The 14,812-nt window shown below is 33.0% G+C and overlaps 1 protein-coding gene across 1 annotated transcript in view; it reads left to right on the forward strand.

Annotated features, from left to right (window-relative positions):
- The window catches only part of NBEA (neurobeachin), a 694,460-nt gene that overhangs the window by 266,579 nt on the left and 413,069 nt on the right, over positions 1 to 14,812 (forward strand). The window contains 2 exon segments of the mRNA XM_030309029.1: positions 3,917 to 4,071; positions 6,280 to 6,406. Coding sequence (XP_030164889.1) covers positions 3,917 to 4,071; positions 6,280 to 6,406 — 282 coding nt within the window.

Consider the following 14,812-nt stretch of genomic DNA (forward strand, 5'->3'; position numbering starts at 1 on the left):
GAATCGTAGGTCACACCCCCAAATCTTTGCATTTGGGATAGGATGAATTCAAAGACAGAAAAATTTACACTTATATGTGTTATATCACTCAATGTATTACAAAACATAGTTAACCCTCAATGGAATATTTTGTTGAAGTGAGTTAGACTGAATAATTTCTTGGCTTGTGCTATTTGGTGATAACCTTACAATCTTGGAATATGTGTGAGTTTTATGTAGTACAAAAAATCATCTACTTTATAGTTTGCAGTCTTAAGGTATGGAACAGAAATGTGAAATTGTGTGGAAAAACATGGAAAGAATTTTCTTAAGATAGAAAAATGCAGTTGGTGAAGTGTGTGTAGTACAGAGGATTGTAAGTATGCATCTGTGTGAATAGCAGATCTAGAAGGAAAGTGGAATATGTTAATAGTTTAGATTAATAGCTCTTGACTCTTTGTGGCTATATTTTTGAAATACAGGTAAGAATTATATGTTCACCCTATAAAAGGGTATACACACTTCAAATTTGTGTCTATTTAGGGTATGTATTCGGGTACCCATTAGATTCAAAATGGGTAACCCCAGTGGTTACATAGACTACTAGGGAAGCCTTTTAATGTAGGTAGAACTGGTTAACATGTTGAGTAATAATGTGATAGAAAATTTTGTAAGAGCTGAAAATGTCAGTTTTCACATATAAGTAATTGCAAATATATAATATTCCAAAAATGAATGTGTTATGAACACATTGATAAGTGTACAGTTTCAAATTATTTGTCAAAATAGACTGTTAGGACAGAGAATGGTTTGAGGGATTAAGGAATGGGTAGTGTCAATGAAGAAATTATATTAAGGATAAGAACGTACAGTACTCTGATTCTAGTAAACAATCCGGCCATTATAATCAATGGAGAAATAGTGGACTGCTTAAAGTTGTAGGCTGAGAAAGAGGAATTAGTCAAATCCAGCGTCCCACCTCTCTCAACACAGCCCTGGTGACATCATCATCCTAGTCATGAACACATCAGTAGTTGGAAATGGAAGCTCATAAATTTTCCTAGAGATTCTTCCTCCTGTTGGCCTTAATTTGATATGGAGATATATAGGTGTTTCCTCTTTTATCCTTTGCATATACACATAGGATATATATGAAATATGTATGTGTGTGTGTGTGTATAAAACATTCCTTCAGATTTTTAAAAATTGGTGTAATTTTTTTATACCTTTTCACTATTATTTTCTAGTTTCTCAGCCTTCCCTCACATGACTTATTTTCTAGATCTGCTGTCATCCTAACTATTCTCTTATGGACATGATGCTGTTTCTCATTATTCTTGAAATATGATACCTAAAACAGCACCTAGGGTTTTGTTTATGAGGTCTGACAATCACAAAGCATATGCTTCTTTCATATTGCCTACTGTTGCTGATGCAGACCCAGACTGCATCTGCACTTTGGGGAGCCATAGCAATACTAACGATAGCTAAAACGTATTGATCACTTATGATATTTCAGGCAAAGTGCTAAACATTTTATATGTATTACATTCTTTTATCTTTTTTAACAATATTATGAAGTACAAACAATCATGAGTCTCATTTTAAAGGTGAGGAGAATGGAGCATAGAGAGATTTACTTGCCTAATACCACACGGCTAGTGATTGTTGGAGGTAGAATTCTAACTCAGGTCTGTAGGTCATTAAAAAATGGGTTTTTAGTAACTCACTGTGCTACTATATTTATATGTTGCACTAGCAGACTTTACTGTGAATGAATGGAGGCTTTTATAGTTTTCAGGTTTTTTGTAGTTTGGCGTTAATGTTGTTGCATTTTTTTACAAGCCATCACTACAGGTTGTTGAGATTAAATTTTTTTCCTTTATTCATATAATTAATTTTTCTCAATATATTTTGAATAGTCTCAGCACTTGACAAGATGCCTATTAGTAGTCTGTTGTAGAGTTTTTGCCCAAAGTTGGTAATGACCTATTAAGTGAGAATTTTTGGTAACAGCTTTCCTATGATCTACAGATCTGTCTCACAACACTATAAACCAGCCTGTGTTTCTTATTTTATCCCCAGGGATTTTAATGAGTTGTAGAAAAAATGTATTATAGTTACTAATGACTTTTTTCAAATCAAGAATTGATTTGGATAGCCAGTGAAATAGTGCATCTCAACATTAGTTTAGGAGTTTAGAGAAGAGTTTTGATGATAAACCCAAAATACTAGTTTGTTTGTTTTTTTCTATTCATAGATGAGTATAACTTGATACCTTACATGATGTAGGCAGAGAATTATTTCACTTTACCCAATGGTAATAATTACTAACATCTATAAGACATCTTATACTTGAAAAACCCTTTTAAATATATTCTAATTTAATTTCCCCAGTTATAGGTAAATGGCATTCATCTTGCCATTTTTGCAATAAGAAACTGAAATTTAAAATCACACAACTTGAGAGTGATTTAGATCTCAAGACTTAGTCTTCTCCTTCCACATCCTGTATTCTTTCCATAATGTTAAACTGCTTCTCAGTGTTATAAATGAAGGCATTAGATGAGGAATGGCCAGTGAAGGAGGTGAAAACATAAAGTGTGCCTTTGGTAATTAAATACGATATAATTGAGAGTTCAAGGTTGAGTCTAATGAATTAGACTCCACCCATAAAAAGAAAAGAAGAAAAAATACAGAAAGAGATAATGAAATTTTTGACACAGTAAAATTATTTAAGATTATAATACTTTCGTCACAAAAATGTTTTAAGTACTCCTAAAATTGATAGTAATAATTCTTATAAATTTAGATTTTTGATATTGAAGAAATCCTTAAAGACATCAACATAAGTGTTTCTATGAAAAAAAAAAGTTATTAAGGAAATTTAAGCCATAGACTTACTAGAGAATGAGCCATTGATATAATTTTTTTAAGTAGAGATTTTTAATGGGAAAATTAAAAAAATAAATGTATATAGGTACATTAAAAAGAACTGGTTTAGATTGAAGAATTTTGTACTGTCAATCACTAGCTATCAAAGCATTACATTTGAGCTGACAACATCTTATACATCCACTTTCTAGATGAAAAGTTCAATGATGGTTGAGTAACCCTGGTAAGTATTTTTTCTATGAAACCTCAGTGGTATAAACTTTGAGAAGAATGAAGTTTCACTACTTGGAAATAAAGATATTTATTTTGCTAGATAGTTTATCTTTTTAAATGACTGTTATTTATTATTTAAGGTTAACACATGTCAAGTTCAGAAATTTTTTTTGTGAAATTCATCTAAATAAGCTAAAAAAAACATGGGAAACTCCTGTGTTCAAAATGTCAAGGCCTAAAAGATCTTTAACTGAGTGTCTTATGTATCATCTTAGTTCCTTTTCATTATAACAACTGTGAAAAACTAAGTTTTTTTCAGAAAAATAAAGTATAATTTTACTATGCCGTTAGATGTTACTCAGTATTCCTTGGTTCATTTTTAGGTTTACTATGAAGAAGCTTCAGAATTTGGCTTTCAGAATGTTTTTTTATGTTTTTATGACAACTTTACACATGGAGAATATAGTACAGATAAGAAGGATATTTTATGCATATTTTCCAAAAAAAACCCCTGCGTATGCAAAATATTCTAACTTGAGCACACATTTTTCCAGTTTTTCCAGATTCATGTTTATAGCCAATGCCATCTTAAGAAAGGTTTGCAAACTCCAGATTCTACATAAATATTTGCCAAATGAATTAAAGTCAACACACTTCACAGTATATCCTAATGTTCATAACCTTTTCACCATTGAAATTGGGCTCAGAAGTTAAAGAAAAAGAAAGAAAAGACAATTGAATGGTGACTATATATATAATCTGCCACAGCAAGTTTGGATTTCATCTTAAGCATTGTGTTTGTTATTTTCCATCACTTCTTTCTTTGCAGGAGTGTCGTGGTGCCTGTTAAGAAACCACCTCCCGGTAGTTTGGCTGTAACCACTGTGGGAGCCACTGCTGCTGGAAGTGGGCTGACGACAGGCAGTACCTCCAATATATTTGCTGCTACTGGAGCTACACCAAAAAGTATGATTAATACAACAGGTATTGTCCTTATATATTTTTGTGATACCTCATCTTTTTCTTTCTGTTTTCTAGATCTTCATTAAAAATTAAAATACCCTGATCATTTAAGATAATCATAGTCTTTAAGAAGGTTCTACTTTTTGTTACTACCTTTCAGAATTTGTACTTCTAAGACATATTTTTCAGTGGTCATTTTAGAGGGCACTGTTGGTTTTTGTTTTGAGTCTTCTCAAAACACAGTGCTATTTACTTTCAAGTTAAATCAGATTGGTCAAAGGTATTTGGGGAGCAAAACCAAAGATGATTTGAATACTGAAGTTTGATATGTAAAAATTAGTAAATGTATCAAGAAGATCACTAAATATGTTAGTAACAGAAAATAAATTTAGTGACGTTTACTGGTTGAATCCTAATGTATGTTTTTTGCTAAATTCTCTAAGGAAAGGCAGAGCTCCCCGAAGAAATTTGACGATATGCAAGAGCCTCAACTTGATGGGGAAAAAAGTGCATGTGAATAAGAATCATTATTTGACATTGAGTTAATTTATATTCTTAGAATACAGTTGTATCCAATTCATTGTCCAACATTTTCCTAATGATTCTAGGAACAGAAAATTCCAAATCACTACAAATTTTAAAAGCCTGCCTAAAATAACCTTTTTTTTTGTAAATTTCCATAAATGTTCCTGTTGATTATTAGCTAAATAAATCCTACCCAAATCTTTGTGATTCCATTTTAGGTATTTATACAACGCAAGATGATCCCTGACTTTTCTTCCCTGACTATAGTAGCCTTCTCTTCTCCAAACTGTATAGCTTTGAACTTTTCCATCTATTATCATTACTTAGATTCTTCCCATTTTTATTAATTTCATAGCTCTTCTATGTGCTTTCTGTATCTATCTTGTTTATCATACCACCTGAGTCTGACATATCATGAACAGCACATTTATGGGGTTGTAGTAAGTAGAATGTACTCTATCAAGCATATTTATATTAGCAAATAAACATTATTAGTGGCATTGTATTAAAGAACTTAACATCTTTGATTTATCTATATTATAAGTAAATATATATATAAAGTATAAAGTTTTTCTATACATTTTATAATCTTATTCTTTATACTCATTCTGCTTTCTAGAAATATGAAGAAACATATTTTCTTTTACCAAAATATACATCAAAAAAAGGGTTGAAATTTTTTAAATATGCCAGTGTAGTAGAAAGAAGTCTACATTTGGTGTCTATTGATAGGTCCTTATTTTAAGAGATAGGTTAAAGGAAAATTAAATTAGTTATTTTTAATCTTGTGTGAAACAAGTTATGGTATTTTATTATAATGTCTATTTTGTGAATTAATAGATGTTGGAAATGATGGCAGAAAAAGTTTAGTGATAGCATAAAGTGTATAATATTACAATGGAAAATAAATGTAAGTAATTAAACATTCTCCCTCGGAAATATATATAGACAGACAACGCACACACATCCACATTTTGTATGCCAGCACCTGAACTGGGCCCACTGTACAGTTTAGATTTTGGCAAATAGATGCTATACAAAGGTTGTAGCAGAAATCCCAGGAAGCAATTCAGCTTTATGGGATCAGTTGAGATAAGATAATATTTAGGAACACTAGATGTCCCTCAACTCCACAGCTCTTAATGTACTTACATGGTGTATTATAGAAAAGTCTGTTCCAAAGTGGCATCTTCATATCATTGAGGAGAACCCATTATTTTAAAATCAGGTACAATTATGTTCATTATAGCCCTTCTGAAAGCAGTCATTGTATCAAAGTAAGCATTTGATGCTGCAGTGCCACAAATTTATGCTCAATTTATTGTAAACTGTATCTTAGTAAACACTAAAATTTATAATATAGAAATAAAACATAAATTTTTCGCATCTGAATTTGAATTGTTTTATCAGCCTCATTTTATCTAAAATTATTTTCATTTGTTGGTGTCTTTTATTTATACCCCATTTGTAATATGTAGTTCTGTTAGATTAGTATAGGTAAATAAACTGGATTTTAATGCAACAGCTATTGTTTATATTTATCAAAAGTTATTAGTGTACTAATGGCCAAATGGTTTTTTATTTATTGAATTCTGTTTTGACATTCAGATGAGTAACTCTTCAAAATCAGATAGTAATGATATAATGAAATGGTTTTGTTAAATAAATTTATGTTTAAGGCTAAAATTATTATTTTGGGAACAGGTGCCGTGGATTCAGGGTCCTCCTCCTCTTCCTCCTCTTCTAGTTTTGTAAATGGTGCTACCAGCAAAAACCTTCCAGCTGTACAAACTGTCGCTCCAATGCCAGAAGATTCGGCCGAAAACATGAGGTACACATAACTATTTGTTTATACTCATCTTACAACTCCACCCCTAAACATAGTGAAACAACACACAGTGAATACGAGGGTAGAGTTAAGAATTCTTGAAAATGGTTAGTTATGAATGTTGTGACTACGTTTCATAACTGTATTGTGTTGTTATTTTCGGCTAGTTACACATTGTATCAACACTACTTACTACATTTCAGAGCCTAAATAGGGATCCTGAGTGACTTTCAGACATTGACTTTGCTGAATTTATAATCCATTGTCGTATAACATGCTACTATTTTCAGTAATGTAAAAACATGCACAAATGGTGACATGATAAAGTTGTGCATCTTTGCCGTGGCAATGAGAAGTTTAAAATACAGACTTTCAAAATAACTCTGCAAAGTTACATGTAATATAAAATATATGTAATTGGAACTTGAATAAACATTTTCCAATTACATGTACAGTATTATATATTACACAGATATTGTTCATTTCATAAACAAATGAACAAACATTACCTTTTTTATCATGATTAATAGATAAAAATTACTTATAGTAGCATGTCATGAAAACTCCTACAAGAGACTAGTCTACACTCTTAGAGTTAAATCGCACACACACAGGTATGTGTGTATTGACATTTCAAATTCAAGTATGACACAAATACAGAGTGTACAAGCTCAGTGAAACAATGAAGACACTCAGGTTACCATCACCCAAGTGAAGAAGTGTAATGTTCCGGGTACCCCAGAAGCCCCACCTTGTGCTCATTTCCAGTCACAAATCTTGCTCCTCTTCAGATTCATAACCCTGACTTTTAATACCAGGTTAGCTTTGTCTTTCATGAGTTTTATGAAAATGGAATTGTAACACATATATTCTCTTGTCTGTAGAGTCTTTTGTTCTGCATCATATTTGTGAGATTCATCCATGTTGCATGTGGCAATAGTTTGTTTATTTTTATTCCATCTTTATTCCCTTGTGGGTGGACACTATAATTTATTAATCAATTTTACTGATGATGGGCATTGGGATTTTCTAGGTTTAGGCTACGACAAATAATGCTGCTTTATACACAATAATGCTGCTTGTACATTACTCTTCGGTGTACCACACATTTGCATGCACATCTGCTGGGTAAATAATGTGGAGTAGAGTGGAGTAGTATCGGTTTTATCAGATAATGCCAGATGGTTTTCCAAAGTGGATATGAAAGTTGACTACCTCAGCAGCGTATGAGCATTCCTGTTTCTTCCTATCTTTAACGATACTTAGTACTGTCACTCTTACATTTTAACCATTTTGGTGGAAGTATCTCCCTGTATTTATAGTTTGCATTTTCCTGTGATTCATGGGGTTAAGCAACTTCTTACGTATTTATTGGTCTTTTGGTTTTACTGGTTTGTGGTTTGCTGGTTTACTGGTTTGTGGCCTATTGAAATCTCTTACCCATTTTTAAAAATTGAGTTGTTTTTCTTCTTGTTATTAATTTGTAAGGCCCTGTCCCTTTGAAGATTATATGTATATATCTTCTTTCTGTGACTTTTCTATTCATTTATACGAGCTGTTTTGCTCCACAGAAGCTGTAATTTTACTAAAAATCTGTCAGCAAGTGCTTTTTCTGTTGTAGATGAAATCCTTGCCTACATTTCCCCCACCTTATCTTTTGGCTGCTTTATTATTTTTCATATTTACATGTATAGTCCATCCAGAATTGAGTTCTGTGTATTTAATAAGGTGGGAGTGATATGGATGTCAGGATGACCCAGCATCATTTATTGGAAAACCTCCTCTTTCTTCCCATTGCTCTTCTGTTTCATCAAAAAACAAGTGCCCCTTTATGCTGGGTTCCAGTTTGCCACTCAGTTCTTTGTGTATTCTTGTGCCATTCTGTCATAGTTAGCTTTAGGTTTAATAAAGATCTTTATCTGGTTGAGTAAGATCTTCCCATCTTGTCCTTTTCTTTTTCAAGGAAGTCTGAGGTATTCTTGATACTTAGAGTTTCTATTTAAATTTTAGAATCGGTTTGTCAGTATCCGTATTTTAAAAAACTTGCTGGAGTTTTGGCTAGGAATAGAATACATAGATCTATTGCAACTATATCGATCTCTATTGCTTCTACAGATCTTCAATAATGAAATTTTCAGACTATGAGCATCATATATTCCATTTCTTTTTAATTTTTCTAGTAACAGTATTTACTTTTCTATGTAGAAGGCTTACATATTTCCTATTTGATTTACTCTTAGCATTTTTAATATTTTGTATTTGTATTTTTTTCTCTAATTTCCAAATCAATGTTATTGAGACCATTTGTGTATGTTGTTTCAACTTTAAAAAAACCTCATTCAAGTGTATCTTTTACTGAGTTTTGATTGGTTTAGGTACCCATATAACCATTGCAATCAGAGAGAAAAATATCCATCACCCCAGAAAGTTCCCTTGTGCTCCATATGTAATTCCCTCCATCTTTGCCTCAGGCAACTGTTTATGTGCTTTTTAATATTGTAACTTAAATTTGTCTTTTCTAGGGCTTCACATAGATGGAATCATGCAGAATATGCCTTTTTGTGTCTGTCTTCCTTCACTCAACTTTTGAGATTCTGAGACTCATCCATGTCTTTTTGTTTATTTCTGTGGGCATTTAATAGTCAGTGGACCTTTGAGTACAAGTCTTGTATTAGACATAACGTTCTCAGGTAGACAACTAAAATTGCTGGTTGTGTAGTAAGTATATGCTTACCCTTCTAAGAAACTGCTATTTGCAAAGTGGTTGTATCATGTATTCCTGTCAACAATGTATAAAAGTACCCTTTGTTCTATATTGTTGTTGACACTGGTGTGGTTAATCTTTTAAATTTTATACTTTATAATGACTGGGTAAGCATATCTCATTAGGTTTTATTTTCGATTTTCATAATGATTAATGATAGGAAGGTGTTTTGTTTGTTTTTGTTTTTTCCTGTGCTTATGGGCCATTGAAGTCTTTTGCTTTTTTTAAAAAAAATTCCTTTTTGGGATATAAGAGTTTTATATATTCTGAATATATGTCCTCTGTCAGATATATGCATTGCAAAATTTTTATGTTCCATTTTATATTTTTATTTTGTTAAAACTAGTAAGAACAGGAACTTTCTAATTTTAATAAAGTCCATTGTTTCAAAAAGTCTTTTCTATTCTGGTTTGTACTTTTGTGTCCTAAGAAATCTTTACCTTCCTGAAAGTCATGAAGACGTTCTTACAATTTCTTCTAAAAGTTTTGTAGTTTTTAGCTTTTGTGATTAGGTCTGTGATGATCCATTTTCACTTAATTTTTGTGTGTATGTCGAGATAAAAGTTGAGGTTTGTTTTTATCCATTTTTATAAATCACTGTTTCAGCACCATTGAATTACTTTGGTACACTGGTTTAAAATCATTTGCCCACCTATGCCTGAATCTATTTCTGGCCTCTGTACTGTTCCATAACCTGTATGGCTGTTCTTCTGCCAATACCTCCTGTCTTCATTTACTGGAGCTTTATAGTAAATCTTGAAAGCAGGTGGTACAAGTTTTCTAGCTCTGTTCCTCTCTACATTTGCTTTGACTGTTCTAGGTTATTTGCATTTTCACATAAATGTTAGAATTTGTTTGCCAGTTTCTAACAAAACAAAACAAAACAAAACCTGCTGTAGTGTTAAGTAGGATTGTGTTGAATCTTTAATTAAATTTAAGGAGAAATGATGACTTAATATTATTGAGTCTTCCAGTCTGTGAACATTGTCTGTATCCATTCATTGAGATCTTTAATTTCTCTCAGCACCTAACTGTAGTTTTCAATCTAAAGATCTTATGTTTACTTTTTTACTTTAGATTTCCAATTTTGAGTTAGAAGCCAAGTAAAAACGTAAATACTGTATATTTTCATTTATACCGTATGCAAATAAATTTATCTTAACACAGTCAATTGATGATTGCCTGTGTCAGTTATACCTTAGTAGCGCTGAAAAAAGAGAAATATTTTAATAGTGTGTTGATAGTGTATAAAAAGACAATTTATTTTTGCATATTTGACCTTGTATCCTGCAGCTCTGCTTAATTCACTTAATTTTAATAGACTTTGGTAGATGGTTTAGAACTTTTGTCAGCTCAATAATTCTGTCTGTAGTTTCCTTATTATTTTCTGTGTGTAAGATAGTGTTATTTGTAGCTTTAGTGATATTTATCCTTAAATGTGTAAGAATTCACCTCTGGAGCCATCTCTAAATGGAATTTTCTTTATGGAAAAGTTTTAAATTACAAATTAAGTTTCTCTAATGGGCAAGTGATTATTTAGATTTTTTGGTTTTTGGGGGGGGGATTTTTTGGCATCAGTTTTGGTCATTTGTGACTTGTAGGAATTTAGCCATTTTATCTAAGTTGTTTGATTTAGTGCCATAAAGTTTTATTTTTTTGTTATTTAAAAATATTTATAGGATCGCTAATGGTGCTCTTTCATTCCAGATTTTGTTAATTTATGGCTTTTCTCACTGTATCATTACTAGAATAGCTATTGATTGTTCAGTGTTACGATTTTTCTCAGAGATTAGCTATTAGCTTCATTAGTTTTTTTTTTTCTGTTTTCCATTACACTGAATTCTGGTCTTATTAATTCCTTTTCATATATTAGTAGTTTACAAGCTATGACCCATGAACTAAATTTGCCTGCCACCAGTTTCTATTAAAAATAAACTTTTATTGGTATATAGTCCTATCATTTGTCTGTATATTGCCATGATTGCTTTCACATTATAGTGGCAGTGTTAAGTTGCTGTAATAGAGAAAGTATTGCCTAAATGCCAAAAATATTTACTATCTCACCTTTTAGAGGAAACATTTGCTGACCCTTGCTTAGATCATTGATTTTAGATATCTCTTCTTTTCTGATATGAGCTTTTAAAGTCACAACTTTTCCTCTAAGGACTGTTTTAGCTTTATTATATAAATTTTCATTATAATGTTTTAATTTTCATTCAATATTTTTTCTGTGTTTACCTACAATTTAGTCTTTGACTCATAGGTGTCCAGAGGTGCATTTTGACATTGACCTTTTCTTGCTTAAACATAACGCTCTGAGATCCATCCGAGTTGTTGCATGTTTTTTTTTTGTTTGTTTGTTTCAAATTTTTATTTAAATTCTAGTTAGTTAACATATAGTGTAATATTGGTTTCAGGAGTAGAATTTAGTGATTCATCACTTACATATAATACCCTGTGCTCAAAACAAGTGCTCTCCTTAATATCCTTCACCAGTTTAGCCCATTCGCCATCCACTGAGGTAGTATGTAGTGATATCTCATTGTGGTCTCAATTTGTCACTTTCCTAATGGATGATTCTGAACATCTTTTTGTGTGCTTATTTGCCATCAGTATTAAAATGTCAGTTCATATTTTTTGCCCATTTCATAATTGGATTGCTTTCTTGATTTTAAGCCTTGAGAGTTCATTATATTTTCTAAGTACCAGTCCTTTTTCAGAAATGTAGTTGCAGTTATTTTCTTCCACAGAGTGGCTTCTTTTAAAACACTTAAAAACATTGTTTTTTTATTTTTTATTTCAGACAGAGAGCACAAGTGGGAGAAAGGGGCAGAGGGAGAGAAACTTAAGTAGGCTCCACATTCCACATAGAGCCCAATGCAGGGCTCGATCCCACAACCCTGGGACCTCAGCCAAAATCAAGAGTCAGATGCTCAAGCAGCTGAGCCACCAGACACTCCTGGACTGTGGCTTCTTATTTTATCCTTTTAATAGCATCTTTTGCAGAGGAAAACTGCATTTTTATTGTAGTCTAACTTACCATGTTGTCATGTCTAAGAACTCTTCACCCCTCTGAGTCCTAAAAATTTTTTTCTTACACGTTTTCCATTAAATTCTATGACTTCATAAACAGTTTTACTTTTAAGTCTGTGACTCATCTTCAGCTAATTTTTGTATAAGGTATGAGGTTTATATTGAGGTTTGTATTTTTGTCCATGATTGTTCAGCACGATTTATTCAAAATCTTTCTTTATTCCAAATCTTTATTCTTTCTCATGAGGCATGCTTTTAGGGTATTTTAAAGAGAGTCTAGAGGGGCCTTTATTCTTGGGCTAATTTTGTCACACTTAGAAAGTGTGCTGGGATTTCTCCTGAATGCTCAGTGTATTTAATGAGGACTCTCCATTCTGGCCGGAAGGAACACAGACACTTCTCAGACCTGTATGAGCTATTAGGAAATGTTTGTGTTATAGCTCCTTCATAATTGTTCTTTCCTCTGGATTTGATCTATTCTAACCTTCGGAGCTTTCAAGTGTCACACATATAGATTGTTATTCAGCCGAAGACTCAGATTATTGAAACTGTTTCTCTTTATAATTCTTTCCTCTTGGATGGAAGTCCTCCAAATTCTATCCACCTTGGCCTTCCTGAACTACAGTTTTAGTCTTGTCAACCCAGAATGCTTGCTGGATTCTATAATTGCCCTAATAGGGGAAATACCTCCCTGCAGGAAACCTGAATGATGGTAGGAATCATTTCATTTTTTTTCTTTCCTCAAGGTTTATGGTCTTGTGCTACCTGTGTTCTCTGAAAATATTGTTCTCTGTATTTTGTACAATTTTCTAGTTAATAGTGTGGGAGGTAACTCTATACCATCTTATTGCTCCGAGGTGAAAATGGAATTTGATATTTTTACACTGTAAATTATATCTTTTATAAAGTGCATTTTTAAATTGTTTGTTGGCATATATAATCCATTGTGGTATATTGAACTAATATCCTGAAACATTTAGCTACTTATTATCCCTAATTATTTATCTCTACTTCTTTCGTTTAATAAAATCTTTTTAATGTTTATTTATATTTGAGAGAGGTAGATAGAGACAGAGCATGAGCTGGAGAGGGACAGAGAGAGAGGGAGACACAGAATCTGAAGCAGGCTCAGGCTCTGAGCTGTCAGCACAGAGCCTGATGCCGGGTTCAAACTCACAAGCTATGAGGTGAGATCATGACCTGAGCTGAAGTCGGATGCTCACCCGACTGAGCCACCCAGGTGCCCCTATCTATAGTTCTTTCTAAATGAATATATATGTACGTAGTCTTTTCATCTTAGAATACTGGCAATTGTATACCCTGTTACAATCCTTAAATCTTTTTGTTTCTTTTCCTTGTCTTCTAGTACCGCCTACTACCTCCGTTGCAATTTTCTATAAAAGTAGTTAGAAAAAGCATTGTTTTCTTCATCTCAGATGGAAAGCTTTGAACATCATTAATTATGATGCTCTTGTCTATTTACTATAGGTACTTTTGTCACATGTAAGACCTCTCTTATGTTTGTAATTGGCCAAGAATTGCTGTGACTTACCTGTATTGAATTTTACTGTAATTAAAAATATTTTTGCATACTCCTTTTTCTGCTAATGTAGTCTATTAGATTGACTTATTTTTTAAATGTTAAACAAACCTTGAATTCCTAGAAAAAAATCAACTTTTTCTTTGATATATAAAACCATTTTTCTCTTTTGAAGAGTTTGTGTAAGATTATTATTTTTTTCTAAAATATTTGGCATACTTCACAAGCAAAGACATCTGATTCTGGTCTATCTCCTTTTTTAAAAATTTTTTTAATGTTTATTTATTTTTGAGACAGAGACAGAATGCAAGTGGGTTAGGGGCAGAGAGAGAGGGAGACACAGAATCCGAAGCAGGCTCCAGGCTCCGAGCCATCAACACAGGGCCTGATGCGGGGCTCGAACCCACAGAGTTGTGAGATCATGACCCGAGTGGAAGTCAGACACTCAACCGACTGAGCCACCCAGGTGCCCCTGGTCTATCTCCTTTTTAGGGAATTTTTTTTTTTTTTTTTTCAATTTTATTTATTTTTGGGACAGAGAGAGACAGAGCATGAACGGGGGAGGGGCAGAGAGAGAGGGAGACACAGAATCGGAAACAGGCTCCAGGCTCTGAGCCATCAGCCCAGAGCCCGATGCGGGGCTCGAACTCACGGACCGCGAGATCGTGACCTGGCTGAAGTCGGACGCTTAACCGACTGCGCCACCCAGGCGCCCCGGGAATGTTTTTAAAATAAAATATCAATTCAATAGCTACAGCTCTTCCCAGATTTTCTATTTTGTCTTGTGTCAGTTTTGGAAGGTTCTGTTGGCATAAAGTAGTTCATACTATTCTATAGTTTTTTTTTTAACATTCCTGTCATCTGTAAGAAAGTCCTTCTAACAATTCCTGATATTCATTATTTGAGTCTGCTTTCTTTTTGGCTGCTTTCCTTCCTTCCTTTCTAGTCTTGGTAGTGATTAATCAACTTTATTCATATTGTTGAAGAAACTTTCACTAGAGAGAAGTAACAAGTAACGGTGAGGTTGAGGGTTATACATTATTATTACTAGTTTTCCTTAGTGCAGAGGTTC

The sequence above is a fragment of the Lynx canadensis genome, chromosome A1 (assembly GCF_007474595.2).
Source record: "Lynx canadensis isolate LIC74 chromosome A1, mLynCan4.pri.v2, whole genome shotgun sequence".
In the NCBI taxonomy this organism is placed as follows: Eukaryota; Metazoa; Chordata; class Mammalia; order Carnivora; family Felidae; genus Lynx; species Lynx canadensis.